This window comes from Phyllopteryx taeniolatus, chromosome 5, assembly GCF_024500385.1.
Source record: "Phyllopteryx taeniolatus isolate TA_2022b chromosome 5, UOR_Ptae_1.2, whole genome shotgun sequence".
Taxonomy (NCBI): Eukaryota; Metazoa; Chordata; class Actinopteri; order Syngnathiformes; family Syngnathidae; genus Phyllopteryx; species Phyllopteryx taeniolatus.
The window spans coordinates 12,205,548-12,222,307 of record NC_084506.1 but is presented as its reverse complement, the minus strand read 5'-3'; the positions used below and the strand labels follow the sequence as shown (position 1 = coordinate 12,222,307).

The 16,760-nt window shown below is 42.3% G+C and overlaps 1 protein-coding gene and 1 long non-coding RNA gene across 5 annotated transcripts in view; one reads left to right on the top strand and one right to left on the bottom strand.

Moving 5' to 3' along the window:
- Positions 1-16,760, top strand: part of bmal2 (basic helix-loop-helix ARNT like 2) — a 38,345-nt gene that overhangs the window by 5,584 nt on the left and 16,001 nt on the right. For 3 of the 4 annotated variants that reach the window (XM_061772752.1, XM_061772753.1, XM_061772750.1), the window contains exons 2-9: positions 9,488-9,617; positions 9,718-9,771; positions 11,258-11,299; positions 11,386-11,543; positions 15,113-15,192; positions 15,371-15,463; positions 16,080-16,197; positions 16,277-16,426. In XM_061772752.1, the coding sequence (XP_061628736.1) occupies positions 9,488-9,617; positions 9,718-9,771; positions 11,258-11,299; positions 11,386-11,543; positions 15,113-15,192; positions 15,371-15,463; positions 16,080-16,197; positions 16,277-16,426 (825 nt within the window). The remainder of the gene's footprint in view (positions 1-9,487; positions 9,618-9,717; positions 9,772-11,257; positions 11,300-11,385; positions 11,544-15,112; positions 15,193-15,370; positions 15,464-16,079; positions 16,198-16,276; positions 16,427-16,760) is intronic. The other variant, XM_061772754.1, reaches the window with a different exon arrangement.
- LOC133477701 (uncharacterized) lies at positions 806-7,948 on the bottom strand. Its single transcript, XR_009788455.1, has 3 exons — positions 7,864-7,948; positions 1,018-1,075; positions 806-928 (listed from the first exon to the last, which is right to left on the bottom strand). It is a non-coding gene; the product is annotated as an uncharacterized LOC133477701 (long non-coding RNA).

Sequence of the window (16,760 nt, the reverse complement as noted above, 5' to 3'; positions counted from 1 at the left end):
AGCCTCCCATCGGTTTTGGAAGATTCTGTTTTCGGAGTCAACTTTTCTCTTCGCCATTATTTGGGCCTAACCGCTAGCTTCAAATTGGTGCTGCGGAAAAGACGCTCGACTTGATTGGTCAGGGCCTGTTTCCGGCTAGTGCCACTGGCCTATCGGCAGCTGTTGCGGTGCATTATGGGATCTGTAGTTTATGTTATCAGCGCTTCATATTGCCGGGCCATTAATAATTACAATCTAAAATCATCTCGCGGGCCTGGTTATAATTGTACGCCGGGCCGGATATGGCCCGCTGGGTGGGAGTTTCACACGTTACAGACAATCAATACTCCAAGGTAAAAAAAAAATAAAAATCAATTCTAACATTCAAACATATAGAGTAAAACAAAAAAGTATCATCATATGGGCCAACGGCAGGTATTTTGGATGATTGTAGTTTTACATATACTGTTTATTGACCGTTATCAAAAACAACAAGCCGTTTCAAAGCAAATACGATGTCGTGGAATGAGCAGCAAGTGGAATATGCCGAGATGAGCAGGCGGTGACCCACAGTGAGCCACCGGGTGAGCCCCTGTGAGCCACCGTGAGCCACCAGCTGAGCCACCGTGAGCCGGAAGTGACGTGTCTCATGCCGTGTAGAGCCAAGACCTTATGTCGGAGCCACAAAATGGGCTAGCACTTGCTGGATTTTTCAATCCCCACAGAATATTGTGTAATATGACTATGTAAACACCAAAACCACCAAAAAAAGGATCAAACTCTCTTCTTTCATCCAACACAATTTATACCGTTCTTTTTATTACCTTGCGCATAAAATCTAGCAAGATTTTACCCACATCTGGATTTTGTTCTTTGGTGGCGGCGAATGGGATCTTGTGTGGTTGCCATTGTCCTTGAAACCTGTCCCGACTTCTGCTCGAAGCACAACCTGTGCAGGTAGAATTGTAATTATTGCAATAAAAATACATTGTTGAAATTGCTGTAGTGGGACGTGCAGAAAAAAAAGCTTTCAATTACCTTTTTTTGTTTGCACTGCGTACTGGAATGGGAGTCGAATGTTGGCTGGATGCCTAACCTGTAAGTTTGAAAAATACAAACCATTACTAGAGAATACTTTTTATTATGTTTTGCAAGTGTAAAAAAAAACACATTACGTTTCTTCGTCGCAATCCTAAAAGACCTTCAACTCATGGGTGTTGCATTACTGCAAAATGGACGAGCTGGAAATGGAAGGCGATTTCGAAGGAGTTCACTCATCTGACAATTCGGGATCCCCATTACTCAAATCCTGGTCGGCAGACTATCAGCTTGCAAGCGCCCAAGAGCATTTCGTCATATTGCCTGGCATTTTCGGCGATAGCTTTGCTGCAAAGGGATCGGCTCAGAGCGTCATCCTTGATTTCCCGCACATGAGCTAAGGTGTCATTCCTGTCGGTCGCAGGAATATTTTTCTGGCCTTGTTGAAATACATTTCTAGCTTTTTTTCAATTTTTTTTTCAATTTTGTCTTTTCTTTCGCCATTATGTATGCCTCTTCTCATTGTCTCCTCCTCCCCGCCTCGTCCTCCTCCTTCCTCTTCTTCAATCTGAGGGAGGGACTTTCACCTCAAGGCATTGTTGCCCTCTACAGGTTGCCATTCCTCATTGCCGTTATCCAGAAGCATAAACTGCACAAGACCCTCCACACCCATCCCCGTTAAAAAACACCATTGATATATTTAGATGGCATTGCCAGGGAATAGCTCAGTTCTGAAGGACGTCTTTGGACGGCATTGACAGGGAATGAGTTAAGCAGGGAAGCCCAGACTTCCCTCTCCCCAGGGACTTCGTCCAGCTCTTCCGGGGGGATCCCCAGGCATTCCCAGGCCAGCCGAGAGTCTCTCCAGTGTGTCCTGGGTTGTCCCTGGGGCCTCTTCCCGGTGGGACGTGCCCGGAACACCTCACCAGGGAGGCGTCGGGGAGGTTTCCTAACCAGTTGCCCGAGCCACCTCATCTGGCTCCTCTCAATGCAGAGGAGCAGCGGCTCGACTCTGAGCCAAGCTCTTGAAGGGAGAGCCCGGACACCCTGCGGAGGAAACTCATTTCGGCCGCTTTATCCGGGATCTTGTACTTTAGGTCACGACGCACAGCTCGTGACCATAGGTGAGGGTGAGAATGTTGATCGACCTCTTCACCACGACAGACCGATACAGAGTCCGCATCACTGAAGACACTGCATCGATCCCCCTGTTGATCTCCCTCTCTATTCTTCCTTAACTTGTGAAGAAGACAGCAATATACTTGAACTCCTTCATTTGGGGCAGGATCTCCTCCCTGAGCCGGAGAGGGCACTCAAACCTTTTCCGACTTAGGACCATGGCCTCAGATTTGGAACTGCTGATTTTCATCCCAGCTGCTTCACACTCTGCTGCAAACCGTTCCAGCAAGAGTTGGAGATCACAGTTTGATGAAGCCATCAGAACCACATGAACTCCCATGCACCCTCGAGGACCCTGCTGAGGGTGTAGAGCTGTTCCACTGTTCCATGGCAAGCACGAAAACCACACTGCTCCTCTGGAATCTGCGATTTGACTTCCTGATGAACCCTCCTCTCCAGAACCAAAATAGACCTTACCAGGGAGGCTGAGGAGTTTGATCCCCCTGTAGTTGAAACACACCCTCCAGTCCCCCTTCTTCAAAAGGGGGGCCACCACCCTGATCTGCCAACACAGAGGTACTGTCCCCGATGTCCATGCAATGTTGCAGACGCGTGTCAACCAGGACAGCCCCACAATATACAGAGCACTCATCCACCCCTGGAGCACTGCTACCGAGGAGCTTTTCTACCGCCTTGGTGACCTCAACCCCAGAGATGGAAGAACCCACCTCAGAGTATCCAGACTCTGCTTCGTCATGGGAAGGCGTGTCAGTGGAATTGAGGTCTTTGAAATTCTTGGCCCACTGACTCACAATGTCCCAAGTTGAGGTCAGAAGCTCACCGTCGCCATTATACACACTGTTAACAGTGCACTGCTTTCCCCTCCTGAGACACCGGATGCTGGAAGAGAATTTCCTCAAAGCTGTCCGGAAGTTTTCCATGGCTCACCGAACTCCTCCCATGCCCGATTTTTGCCTCAGTGCCCACCAATGCAGCGTTCCACTTGGCCAGCCAGTACCCATCAGCTGCCTCTGGAGTCCCACGGGCCAAAAAGGCCCGATAGAACTCCCTCTTCAGCTTGACGGCATTTCTTACCTCTGGTGTCCACCAATGGGTTTGGGGATTGCGGCCATGACAGACACCGTCAGCCTAACGGCCAGAGCTCCGGTCAGCCGTCTCAGCAATGGAGACACGGAACATGGTCCACTTGGATTCAGTTGTCCCTCGCCTCCCCCAGGATGTGGGTGAAGTGAGAATCAGACCGCCAAGGTGCCCTCCTCTGGGCGCCTCCAAGCTCTCTACTCACCCAACTCCTTTGGGCCCTTTCACAGGCCGTGAGCCCATGGGAAGGGTGGACCCACGTTACCTCTTCAGGCTGTGCCCGGCTGAGCCCCATAGGTGCAGGCCCGGCCACCGGCGCTCACCTTTGAGCCCCACCTTCAGGCCTGGGGGCCCCGGAGACCCGCATCCCAGCAAGGGAAACTGAAGTCCATATGTTATTCAACATAGGGAGTCATTTGAGCCATGCGTTGTCTGGTTCTTCACCTAGAACATGTTTGCCATTGTTGACCCTACCAGGGGGCGCAAAGGCTGAGAGAACTTAGCTCCTAGGATCATGAGGACACACAAACCCTTCCACCACGATAAGGTGACAGCTCAGGGAGGTGCTTGTACTCTATAGTTACGTTAAAAGTGAAAGTATTTTCACAGCATAATTATTATTGTTGTTATTGTATCGTAATTGTTTTTTTTATTAATCAGAACAGCAAATATATATTTCTATCTATGCCAGCGACATATATTGACAGCCAGAACAATGAAATGCTCTTCCACTAAATGGCAAACGGTACAATAAACCTGTGTATCCACCTGTTGCAATTCATACAACAGAACAAGTCAAATATATCAGCTTTGTGCTTGACTAAATAAGCCCAGTTTTCACACCAAGTACATTTGTGACTAAAAAGAAAAGATAATTATTTCAATGTTGTAGCGCACATGGCCCGCAAAAGATGCCACCTGGTATTCCAGCCTCGCACTACCGCCGCTCCCCGCCGAGGTAGCGTTAACTCCAGAGTCACACGCAGACTCTAAACGGATTAACACAATAAACTACCTTTTTGACCCACTCTGGCCATAAAAGGGGCCGGAGCTGGGAAAAGAAAAAAAGTTTTTGGAGTCTTGGGGAGATGTCTTTTTTTTTTTTTTTTTTTTTTTTTTTTGGTCAACCCGACCAACTCGCCGACGACCGCGCCAGGCAGGACGCCCACCTCAACCGCGGTGGCCAGGACACATCGGACGATCCCCGGCTGCAGCGCTTCCTGCAAGCGATCCGAGCCACCCTGCTTGGGGGCCCGAACTCAGTCTGAGGGAACTGAGGTGGACCGGGCCAACCGAACACTCGGGAGCCTGATTCGCCTGCCTCAAATGTGTTCCAGACACCTAAGTCCAACATTGCGGTCTACTAAAAGTACGGATTAGTGCATATTTGGGTTTATGCTAACGAGACCAAGAGTCCTCAGCTATATGCATTCACTACACGCCCATTCTGCTCATCTCACGTCACAAATCCCTTCCTTCGCCAATATTCGTAGATATCTTGTTTGTTTTGTGTTTATCTGTTTTATCCTGTGGAAACCCCTTTTTTTTTTTTTTTTTATAAAATTTTCTATAAAATTCACCACTTGCATTGATTATGTGTGTGCTTGGGTTCGGAACGAAACCTCTAGAAAGTCTAGAACTCAAAGTATCTAAAATGTAGACACCTTCCGATAAGAGACTGATGACAAAGGTTTGTCGTCATTTTGCCTCAAGTTAAAATATGACGTGGTGCCCCTCATATATATAAAATATCTTGATGTATAATGTTGTAATTTAAAATTACGATAACCTAGAAGTGACGCAGGCGCTGCTTCCAAGTCATCGTTTTCTTCTAAATTAAGCTCAAATTTGATGTCCCTCAATAAACGCTACAGTGTTCATATTTTTTTATATATTTGTTTGGTGGTTGACTAAGGTTTTTCTCATGTAATATAGGTGCCTTGGGTCAACAAAAGGTCTACTGATAATCATGTGATGAGCCCACTTCATGCATCAATTTCACTTCATCAACTTCAACTCTGTTACTAGCAGCACTGATATATGCTTCCAGTCAGGTCCATAAATATTGGGACACGAACACAATTGTTATATTTTTGGCTCTAAATACCACCACAATGATTTGAAATGAAACGAACAAGATATGCTTTAACTGCAGAATTTCAGCTTTAATCTGGGGGTATTTACATCCAAATCGAGTAAACGTAGGAATTACAACCGTTCGTGTTCATGCGTCCCACGTTTTAAAGGCTAGCTCGCTGCATGTTAGCATCGCGTATGCTCAGGAGAAACAAAGCACCTCACGAAGATAACGAGTCGTGAAGTCGTCTGTTTATATGTATCGTAGATCTTGCATGGGAGAGATAAAGATGCGGTAGTACTATCGTAAGCCTACTACTTCTGTGTGAATGTGTATATCCTCTTCGATGCAAGATCTCTGTTGACGCACCTCGCTGCAATCGCTGGAGGGCATGACGCAGATGGTGTGTCCGTGCCACCATCTTGGCTACCTTGCTACTTTGCTCTGGAATGTACACACTGCTTTGCCTCATTGGTAAATTGGGGGAAAAAAAGTTGCACGTGTTATGAACCGAACAGGACACATGCTGAACTGGAGCGAAACTGTCAAACCATTCCACCCCTAGTATGTATGATTCGTGGTGATACCGCATTAGATCAATATCAGTATTGGCTGATACTCAACGCTGCAATATTGGTATCGAATCAGAAGTGAAAAAGTTGTATTGGAACATCATCACATAATTGACTGTGGGCCGGTTACAGGGGGCGACATTAACGGTGGCTCGATGGCCCAGGGCTACCTACGTATAGACACTGGCCCACTCGGGCCTGTATGAATTTGTAAGTCACCGAAAATTTTCGCCCTCAGAAAATGGCCCAAAACTGCATTTTCAGCATCAATCTGAAATTCTTTTACCACCAAAACGTCCCGTCCAAGGCAGGATGTTGTGATGACGCAAGCTAGAAACCGCAACCAGCACTGCCCGACTGGATAAACGGGCACGCATTTGCGTTAGCCGCAAGACGATAGCTCAGTGATTTCCAACCTTTATGGAGCGAAGGTACATATTTTACAATTGGAAAATCTGACGGCACACCAACAAACAAAAATGTCACAAAAAGTAGATGCACAGTAATTACTGTATGTACTTCCTGCCATCCAATAGAAGAGCATTTATTTGTTCTGTCACCCACTATGCCTCACTGGCATAAATAGAGGAACAAAGATGCATTATTTATTGTAAATGAATTAATTTTTTGAGCAGTTAAGAAAAATAATTTCCCACAGCACACCTGAAGATTGCTCATGGCACACTAATGTGCCACGGTACACTGGTTGAGAATCACTGCCATAGCTGAACCGAAGCCAACGCTGCGAGCCTCATACAGCGGCTCCTATTTTGCAGCTTGTAGAATGTTTTTTCTGCCCTCCCTGAGCCTGCATTAAGCTGTTTACTGACACCCCAGTTGGAGTTTACTGTAAAACTACGCATACAACATTTTATATTTAAAAACAAGACACATCGTTTTCGAAATCGCCATCTTAATGTCTAATCTTTTCCTGCTTTAGGTCAATTAGGATTACCAAAACTATTTCTATTTGCTACATGCCAGAATAATGACAGGAACTGAAATAGACCCATACAGCCATGCAAAGCAATGGCACATTTTTAGCCATGGATGCATTTATTTTTCTTTGGGTTTTTTTTCAATTTCTATTATTTTGATATATTATTATTTTACTTGTTTCTCATTTATTTTATGGTTGTTTAAGTTCTATTTAAAGTTGAATTTCGGTAGTTGAAGTTTTGAAATAAATAAATAATCATGTTTATTCATCATGATTTCAATATCAATCAAAATAATCATGATTATTTTGTTTCCTAATCACCCAGCCCTAGTGTAGTATCCCTTCCCCCCTTCACACTGCGCAGGTGCCTAAGAGCTGTGAAGCAAACCCAAACAAACATGTCAGATCATATAGCCAATAGCACTCACCATAAATAAATTTGAAACATTTACAGCTAATCCATATGATCTTATTGGCAGTGATCAGGAGTTCTCACTCATTTTATTATCGGTACCCGAATCGTCAGCGTAAGTTCGTGATCGGCACACCCCTACTTATACATATGATAATGTGTGCATAACATCAAGACACAAGATATAGCATTGTTGGAAGCAGTGCTAAGTATATATTTTAATAATTTTGTAATTGATTGTTTTCAGCATTATTATTAATTTGCGCAATTCCAATGCCTTGATTTTAGTGAGGTTAGTACAGAGTCATCGCCATGAAGGCAATTGTACTAAAAATGTCTTAAAGGGGCTTAAGTAATACAGTATAAAGCCGCGAAATACGAAATAATCACAAAAACCTAACATATTTTTTCATGAAAATACGAGGCTAGTACAAGTTCTGATAGGGCCACCACAACTTTCAAAAAGGCTTGTCATGTCAGGGTTGTTGTTTTGAAATCATAAACTAACCTGTTATAATCATGCAACCTGACAAAGTGAGCTTGTGGAGTTGAAGACAGCAGATTCAAATAAAGTACAGCAGATGTTTCATGAATGATCATGTTAATGAGTGCACGAGGTACTGACCAGGATTATGCACGTAGGTATGCCCAGTCATCTCTGTAACCTGGTTATCGAGCAGATGATCTGTTACTTGCTTTTTGGGTCACAGTGTGGAAAAGAGCTAAAAATAGATGTAATGGATATCTCCTGCATTTAGTCTTCTGCTGTTTTCTCACATTTCTGACTGACTCACTTCTGGCCCATGGTTGTGCACGCTTTCCAAATACAGTATTTAGTTAAAACTGAGAGGTTTATTCTATTCAACTGCAATGTCATTAAGTGTTACATGTATCCACTAGATATTTAAAAAGGACAAACCTCTGAACCATTATGCCATTTCAGCCAATAAGTAGTGTTTGGAGAAAATAAAACAGAATAATGGCGAATGTAATGAAAACCTCTGAAATCAAGACTGTAGTTACATGCCTCCATTTTAAACATCATGATCATCTGATAAGATTTGTTCATGACTGCAGCCCCTGCCTCCAAAGTTCCCAAACATTTTGCTGTAGGATATTTATGGCTAGATTGATTTTGATTTTTGAAAAAAAATTCAACTGTGTTTAAAGTATCAGCCATTAGAGAGGAGCATGTTTGTATGCGCAGTGTCATGTGTAGCCTGTGAGTACCTCAACCACTGAAGGGAGGATTTAGTATCCTGCTACCAGTGCCTGCATTCACTCATCAACATCTGTAGCCATGCAAACCTTTCTTTGAACACTTAGCAAATTATGATAATATTTTCAGCTGGAGCAAATTTACGAATATAAACCTGGAGCGGTTAGTTGAGTAATATACGTTCCTCGCTACTGAGCTGTGGAAAGTAAAGTAGGTGTCTATTTCTAACGGGACAACAGCAGGTGAGTTAGTTATTTACAGTAACTTAAAGACCCCATTGCTCTAGAGACCATGTACAGGATTAGATGTCTCAGGCTGTGCTAATGTCAGTGTAAAACTGTAACTCAATGACAGTATAGTGACCTGTTTGTGAATAACAATTACATGTTCTGTAAATTGGCGGCACGGTGGACGACTGGTTAGAGCGTCTGCCTCACAGTTCTGAGGACCAGCGTTCAATCCCCGGCCCCGCCTGTGTGGAGTTAGCATTTTCTCCCCGTGTCTGCGTGGGTTTTCTCCGGGCACTCTGGTTTCCTCCCACGTCCCAAAAACGTGCATGGTAGATTAATTGGCAACTCTAAATTGCCCGTAGGTGTGAATATGAGTGCGAATGGTTGTTTGTTTATGTGTGCCCTGCGATTGGCTGGCAACCAGTTCAGGGTGTACCCCGCCTCCTGCCCAATGATAGCTGGGATAGGCTCCAGCACGCCTGCGACCCTAGTGAGGAGAAGCGGCTCAGAAAATGGATGGATGGATGTTCTGTAAATTGTCACTAATGAACACGGTAGCAGTATTTTTGTTTTATTGACATCGGTACTTTTGTCATTCTCACCCCTAAGGTCCCCAATATGAGGAGAGGATACATGATGTCCATGTATAAAAAAAAAAAAAAAAAATGTTTTTGTGCTTTGATTGAATATTATATTGATATCCCCATTTTATGTGTGAATATGTTAACATAACATGAATAATACTTTGGGAAATCAGGAGATTGTGTTCCTGTCTCTAAAGCACCATTTTGTTTCCCCAGATGATGTACTGCTTGTGGAAAACCAAATGAACTGCATCTCTCTGCCCAGCCCGATGACTCAATCCACAATGGTTGGTATGTCGATGAGCATGGAGATGCCCCGGAAGCGAAAGGGCAGTGTGGACAACCAGTAAGTATGACTATGCTTTCAATTTGGTTCTTCTAAATATTCTTGAATCAAATTGCTACAAATGGGGCTTATTATTACTATTTCATCTTTTTATTCTTAGGGACACAAGATTGGCCCCCATCACCAATGCAGATATGGAAGAGGACCAAAACGAGTAGGTGTTACATGTGTGTGTGTGCATGTGTGTGTTTGTGCGCGTGTGTGCGCATAAATTTATGTATATACACACACAATTGTTGATGCCCCTCTGTTAATAAAAGAAAAACCCACAATGGTCACTGAAATAACTTGAAACTGATGTAATGTATGTATGTAATAGGGATCTTGTTTGATTTTTGTGCGTCCCACAAATGAGGCACACAAAAATTAGAAGGTACGCTTGAAGCATATTAGTTCTGCCTCCGTAGGCGCATGGTTTAAGAAACGCCCTGTGTGTGTGTGTGTGTGTGTGTGTGCGTGCGCGCGTGTGTGTGTGCGCGCTTGTGTGTGTGTGTGTGTGTGCGCGCGCGCGTTACTGAAGAGCTTCCACACACTGAATCAAAAGTATGAATCCTGTCTTGGTGCTAGCCAATCAGAAGCAGAGTAGGGCGTGTTGTTCTTTCATAAATACAATTGACATGGGAGTTTTTTCAGGACTCGATAAATTTTCATTGTTGTGGTCATGCTCACCACGCCACTCACAATGCAGCAAGCTGCAGGCAGAATGGCGTTTGCTCTGTAGACGCGCACACAACTGGAACAAAGAGAAAGTTAAAGCTATAATCTAGTTTTTTTTTTTGGGGGGGGGGGGTTTGGCGCCCCTTACTGCTGGAATTCAGCATTACAACAAAGTGGTCTGTCACTTCAATATGGGGTAGGCTGTGCCAAGTCCGACTGTCCCCCTCACCCCTTCGCCACTGCAGATGTTTTTTCTTCAGCCCCTAGCGTTATTGTATTTCTTGTAAATTGTGTTACATAAAGTTGAAAAAAAGTCTCCCCTCTCCCCAATCCTCGTGGGTGAATATACACTGTGGTGTAATAGAGCTGCTGAAACCCACAAGGCAGATAAAATGGGCAGAGAGAAACTGTCAACAGTTCAATATCCAGTATAGCATACATATACGTACTTTAACCATTTCGGTGTCACAGTACCTTTTGTAAATGTAGAGACACACACATTTCCAGGTTCCCAGCAAACCATTCAAATAATGTAAATGTACATAATAAAGTAAACCTATTATTGTGTTTTACAACAATACTTAACTGTTTGTGTGTTGCGTGTATTGGTTTGGATAAATATGTTATTAATTTGGGAAAAGATACGAAGGAAGGTAAACGCCTGCGTTCACTTCCGGTTTAGTCCGGTTTACGCTTTTTTTACCATTAAAATCAAACTAATTTTGTCTCGTAGAGGGCACCACATCACTTTTTATATGTATAAAATTTAGGGGAAAGTGCTTTCTTTGGATATAACCCTGAGTCTCATCAAATGTCTTGTAAACATCCTGTACTTGCCAGATCATGGGGAACTATTAATGGTGCTGCAGACCTCTTGGCTGGCATCCTGATCCTCAGCCATACTATGTATCTTTATTTTTGCAGGTGTTTTTCCACAATTTAATGTCTGCAATATATGAAATTAATGTTTTTCTTGTCTACAGCTCAGATGGAGAGGACCAACATGCCAAAATGAAATGTTTTAGGTACTAAAGACCTTTTTTCATTTTTCATTACATGTGCTGTTGTACTTAAGGGGGGGGAATAAAACATAACTTTTTTGTCTTTGCAGAGAGCCACACAGCCAAATTGAAAAGAGAAGGCGGGACAAAATGAACACGCTCATTGACAAGCTGTCAGACATGATTCCAACATGTAACCCAATGTCTCGAAAACTAGACAAACTCACTGTGCTCAGAATGGCCGTGCAGCACCTCAAATCCCTCAAAGGTACCAAATATTAAATGGAACTACATCCCCAATTCCAATGAAGTTGGGATGTTGTGTTAAACATAAATAAAAACAGAATACAATGATTTGGAAATCCTGTTCAACCTATATTTAATTGAATACACTACAAAGACAAGATATTTAATGTTCAAACAGATAAACGTTATTGTTTTTAGCAAATAATCATGAACTTAAGAATTTTATGGCTGCAACATTTTCCAAAAAAGCTGGGATAGGTGGCAAAAAAGACTGAGAAAGTTGAGGAATGCTCATCAAACACCTGTTTGGAACATCCCACAGGTGAACAGGCTAATTGGGAACAGGTGGGTGCCATGATTGGGTATAAAAGGAGCTGCCTAGAATTGCTCAGTCATTCACAAGCAAAGATGGGGTGAGGTTCACCTCTTTGTGAAAAGGTGCGTGAGAAAATAGTCGAACAGTTTAAGGACAATGTTCCTCAACGTACAATTGCAAGGAATTCAGAGATTTCATCATCTACAGTCCATAATATCATCAAAGGTTTCAGAGAATCTGGAGAAATCACTGCATGTAAGCGGCAAGGTCGAAAACCAACATTGAATGCCCGTGACCTTCAATCCCTCAGGCGGCACTGCATCAAAAACCGACATCAATGTGTAAAGGATATCACCACATGGGCTCAGGAACACTTCAGAAAACCAATGTCAGCAAATACAGTTCAGCGCTACATCCGTAAATGCAACTTTAAACTCTACTATGCAAAGCAAAAGCCATTTATCAACAACACCCAGAAACGCCGCCGCCTTCTCTGGGCCGAGCTCATCTCAGATGGACTGATGAAAAGTGAAAAAGTGTTCTGTGGTCCGACGAGTCCACATTTAAAATTTTCCATCCATCAATTTTCCGAGCCGCTTATCCTCACTAGGGTCGCGGGAGTGCTGGAGCCTATCCCAGCTGTCTTCGGGCAGGAGGCGGGGTACACCCCGAACTGGTTGCCAGCCAATCGCAGGGCACATATAAACAAAAAAACATTCATACCTACGGGTAATTTAGAGTCTTCAATCAACCTAGCACGCATGTTTTTGGGATGTGGGAGGAAACCGGAGTGCCCGGAGAAAACCCACGCAGGCACGGGGAGAACATGCAAACTCCACACAGGCGGGGCTGGAGATTGAAGCCCAGTCCTCAGAACTGTGAGGCAGACGCTGTAACCAGTCGGCCACCGTGCCGCCCACATTTCAAATTGTTTTTGGAAATTGTGGACGTCGTGTCCTCCGGGCCAAAGGAAAAGAACCATCCCCACTGTTATGGACCCAAAGTTTAAAGCCAGCATCTGTGATGGTATGGGGCTGTGTTAGTGCCAATGGCATGGGTAACCTACACATCTGTGAAGGCACCATTAATGCTGAAAGGTACTTACAGGTTTTGGAGAAAAATATGCTGCCATCCAAGCAACGTCTTTTTCATGGACGCCCCTACTTATTTCAGCAAGACAATGCCAAACCACATTCCGCACGTGTTACAACAGCATGGCTTCGTAGTAAAAGAGTGCAGGTACTAGACTGGCCTGCCTGCAGTCCAGACCTGTCTCCCATTGAAAATGTGTGGCGCATTATGAAGCATAAAATAAGACAACGGAGCGGAACGTGTTGCAGCCATAAAATTCCAAGTTAATGATTATTTGCTAAAAACAATAAAGTTTATCAGTTTGAACATTAAATATCTTGTTTTTGTAGTGTATTCAATTAAATATAGGTCCAACATGATTTGCAAATCATTGTATTCTGTTTTTATTTATGTTTAACACAATGTCCCAACTTCATTGGAATTGGGGTTTTACAACTACAGTTGATAGGTTGACCCCTTCTATTAATAGAAGCATATTCAGACTCTCTAAAATAAAGATTAATTGTATTCTGGATATTTTGGATGTAACAAGCATTGGAGGCCTCTCTTCATGTATTGTCCTATCTGGCTTTTTTCAACCATGGTACCACTTGAAGTGTGAAATCTATTAATAGGATTTACAGTGAACCCCTGCTTACCACGGTCGATATGCTCCATTCCATTCAGATCCACTCGCAAAAGGTGAAACTTTGCGATACAGATTGCATATAAATTAATATTTTAATATAGTTTTAGCCCTCCCACACACTTTATAAACAACATATTGTAAACATATTTGAACACACAAGAAATACCAAGTATAAAATGTATAGAAAATACTCTACCGTACTGATAAGTGCTGTGAATACAGAGAGATGGCAGTAATACCTAAGGTATGGAGTTCCATAGCACGTTATGCTGAGATGGAATGAAATAAAGCGTTCCCAATATGTCGTCTGAATAATTCGGCCATTCCTAATTCCAAAGCATATCCATGCATTTTATCTTCTCCTGAATAGTCAGGATATTCCTCTGGCGCTAAGACTCATGACCAGAATCCTTCGAAGATATAGGACGGAAATCTTAAAAGGCTTTTTACTAAGAGCCCAAATAATGGGTGCTCAATTGCAAATCTTAAGTAAATGAGGCGGCAGAGCAAATTTTTCTTCCTGAGAATGTGTGAAGTTACCATCAACCACCAGTCGGAGCCCAAGAGAATAAAAATCCCCCCAGACTGCTTTAAATGTTCATTATTTTATATAAATATTTATTGTTTACTGCATTTTAGTCAATATTTGCTTTCAATACTGTACAGTATTTATCACAATGTGCAAAATCTGTAAACACACAAACAATCACCATAAACGGCAAATTTTTGTGATATAAGGGGAGTCTGTGTCAGACAGGTAGATACAGTATGTTCCACAAAAATTGCTGTGATAGTAGGTGGTAGGTATAATGGGCCTTATTAACGAATTATTCTTAATTATAAATTGGTTCTTAAAGGTCGCCTTTTATCAGAGGGTTAGGGTTAGTTTTTTCTACTGTTTTATGCATAACATCTCAAAATGAGTCTGTGACATGGTTTAATCTAGAACCCCAATTCCAATGAAGTTGGGACGTTGTCTTAAACATAAAGACAGAATACAATGATTTGCAAATCATGTTCAACCTATATTTATTTGAATACACTACAAATATAAGATATTTCATGTTCAAACTGATCAACTTTATTGTTTTTAGCAAATAATCATTAACTTAGAATTTTTTGGCTGCAATACGTTCCAAAAAAGAATTGTGAATTGTGCTTCATAATGTTAGTAATGCAGTATGGACGTCCAGCTGGCCACCGTGGCCGCGCATCGCGTAACGTCGCTCAGTTGCAGGGCAGAGAGGCTGGAATGGGATCGCAATTGCAGGGCACATACAAACAAACAACCATTCGTACTCACATTCAGACCTACGGGCAATTTAGAGTCGTCAATTAACCTACCATGCATGTTTTTTGGGATGTGGGAGGAAACCGGAGTGCCCGGGCAAAATTAATGACGTCATTACAGTACAAAATAAATGTAAACTTTTTTTTTTTTTTTTTTTTTTTAATGTAAAAAACCTTTCTAAGAGAAAATTTAGGAAAATGTTGAATTAGCTAAATTTTAGTTTAATGAACAGATGTAATAGTTTTGAATTCTCCCACGTTTCAGGTTCTGCAAGCTCTCTTTCTGACGCCAACTACAAACCATCATTCCTGGCTGATGAGGAGCTCAAACAACTTATCTTAAAGGTAAATATACCTGCTGTGTCTCTTTATTTGCAATAACCTACCATGTTCTGATCTAATTCAGAGGCTTCAGTGCTTTTCATATATACTGTAAAGTCTCCTTGACATCGTTATAGTGTCTTGACAATGTTATCACACTGCCGCACCATATCCTTCAGAGTCTCTCTTTTTTGTTGTGCAGGCTGCAGATGGGTTCCTGTTTGTAGTCGGCTGTGATCGTGGGAAAATTGTTTTTGTCTCTGAGTCCATCACGAAGATATTAAATTATAGTCTGGTAACAGTTTTTTTTTGGTTTGGTTTTGTTTTATTTTTTTTATTTTTACTGTACCTGCAGCATGTGACTCTCCTGACGCATTAAATGGGCCTTACCTAAAAACAGAGTACACACCAATCAGCAACAACATAATGATCACTTACTGTATATGACCACAACCATACAAAGATATCCAGTACAAGCGGTGTATCAAATATTCTGTATTGTATAATCAGTTTTGATGATGCAGTACTATTCTACATCACTGCAAACTGTAATGACAATAACAAACGTCAAATTAATAACTGATGGTTAAATTAAAATTTCTATTTTGTTAAGGCAAAATATTTATCAAACTGTTGTATTTGATATCATATTGTGGAAGTTGTCATAATGTAGTGCGTGATCTGTGTATGGAAAAAAAGCTACTATAGTAAAAATAAAATGAAACCATTCTCTCTTTGTTTCCATTTCTCCTCGTTACTCAATATATTTACTAGTGTGCGCTGGAGTGTAATATGTACTATCAATGTACTGTGTGTTACAAATTAGAATTTCATAAATGTATGGATTACCGGTATAACTTCTTGGGCACCATGTATAAGTCAGGTTGATAAGTTATGTCTTCTTCCTGTAGGTAGAAATGATTGGTCAGAGCTTCTTTGATTATGTCCACCCTAAAGACATAAGCAAAGTGAAGGAGCAACTGTCAGCCTCTGAATTGTACCCACGGGAACGGCTAATAGATGCAAAAAGTAAGCAATTATTTTTTGTTTCTCAATGCGCGAGTGTGTGTATGAGAGCATACAGTATGTGATATTGTCGTATCTTCAGCTGGCTTGCAGGTCCAGGCTGACCTCCCAGTCGGCGCAGCACGACTGTGTTCAGGTGCACGGCGCTCCTTCTTCTGTCGCATGAAGTGCAACAAAACCTCTGTCAAAGTGGAGGAGAAGGAATTGCAAGCAAGTACTTCCAAAAAGAAAGGTAGTGAAATAATTCTTTGATCCATGTCAAACATTCAGAGACAAGATTTTATCCATGACAAGAAAAGCATCTTAATTTTTCATGAGTTGCAGGTTTAAGCCTTAAAATTATGGTACCCCTCGAAAAGATTGAAAATAATTTGACTATAGGGTCATGTTCAAACAAGGTGTGTCTTCTAATTAGCATCACAGGTGTCTTCAAACTTGTAATCACTCAATCAGCCTATTTAAAGGGTGCGTGGCGCAGAGTGTAAGCATGCGCCCTGCAACCGGAGGTTGCCGGTTTGTTGTGTCCCTGGGCAAGACACTTAATCCACACTGCCCATGAATGAATG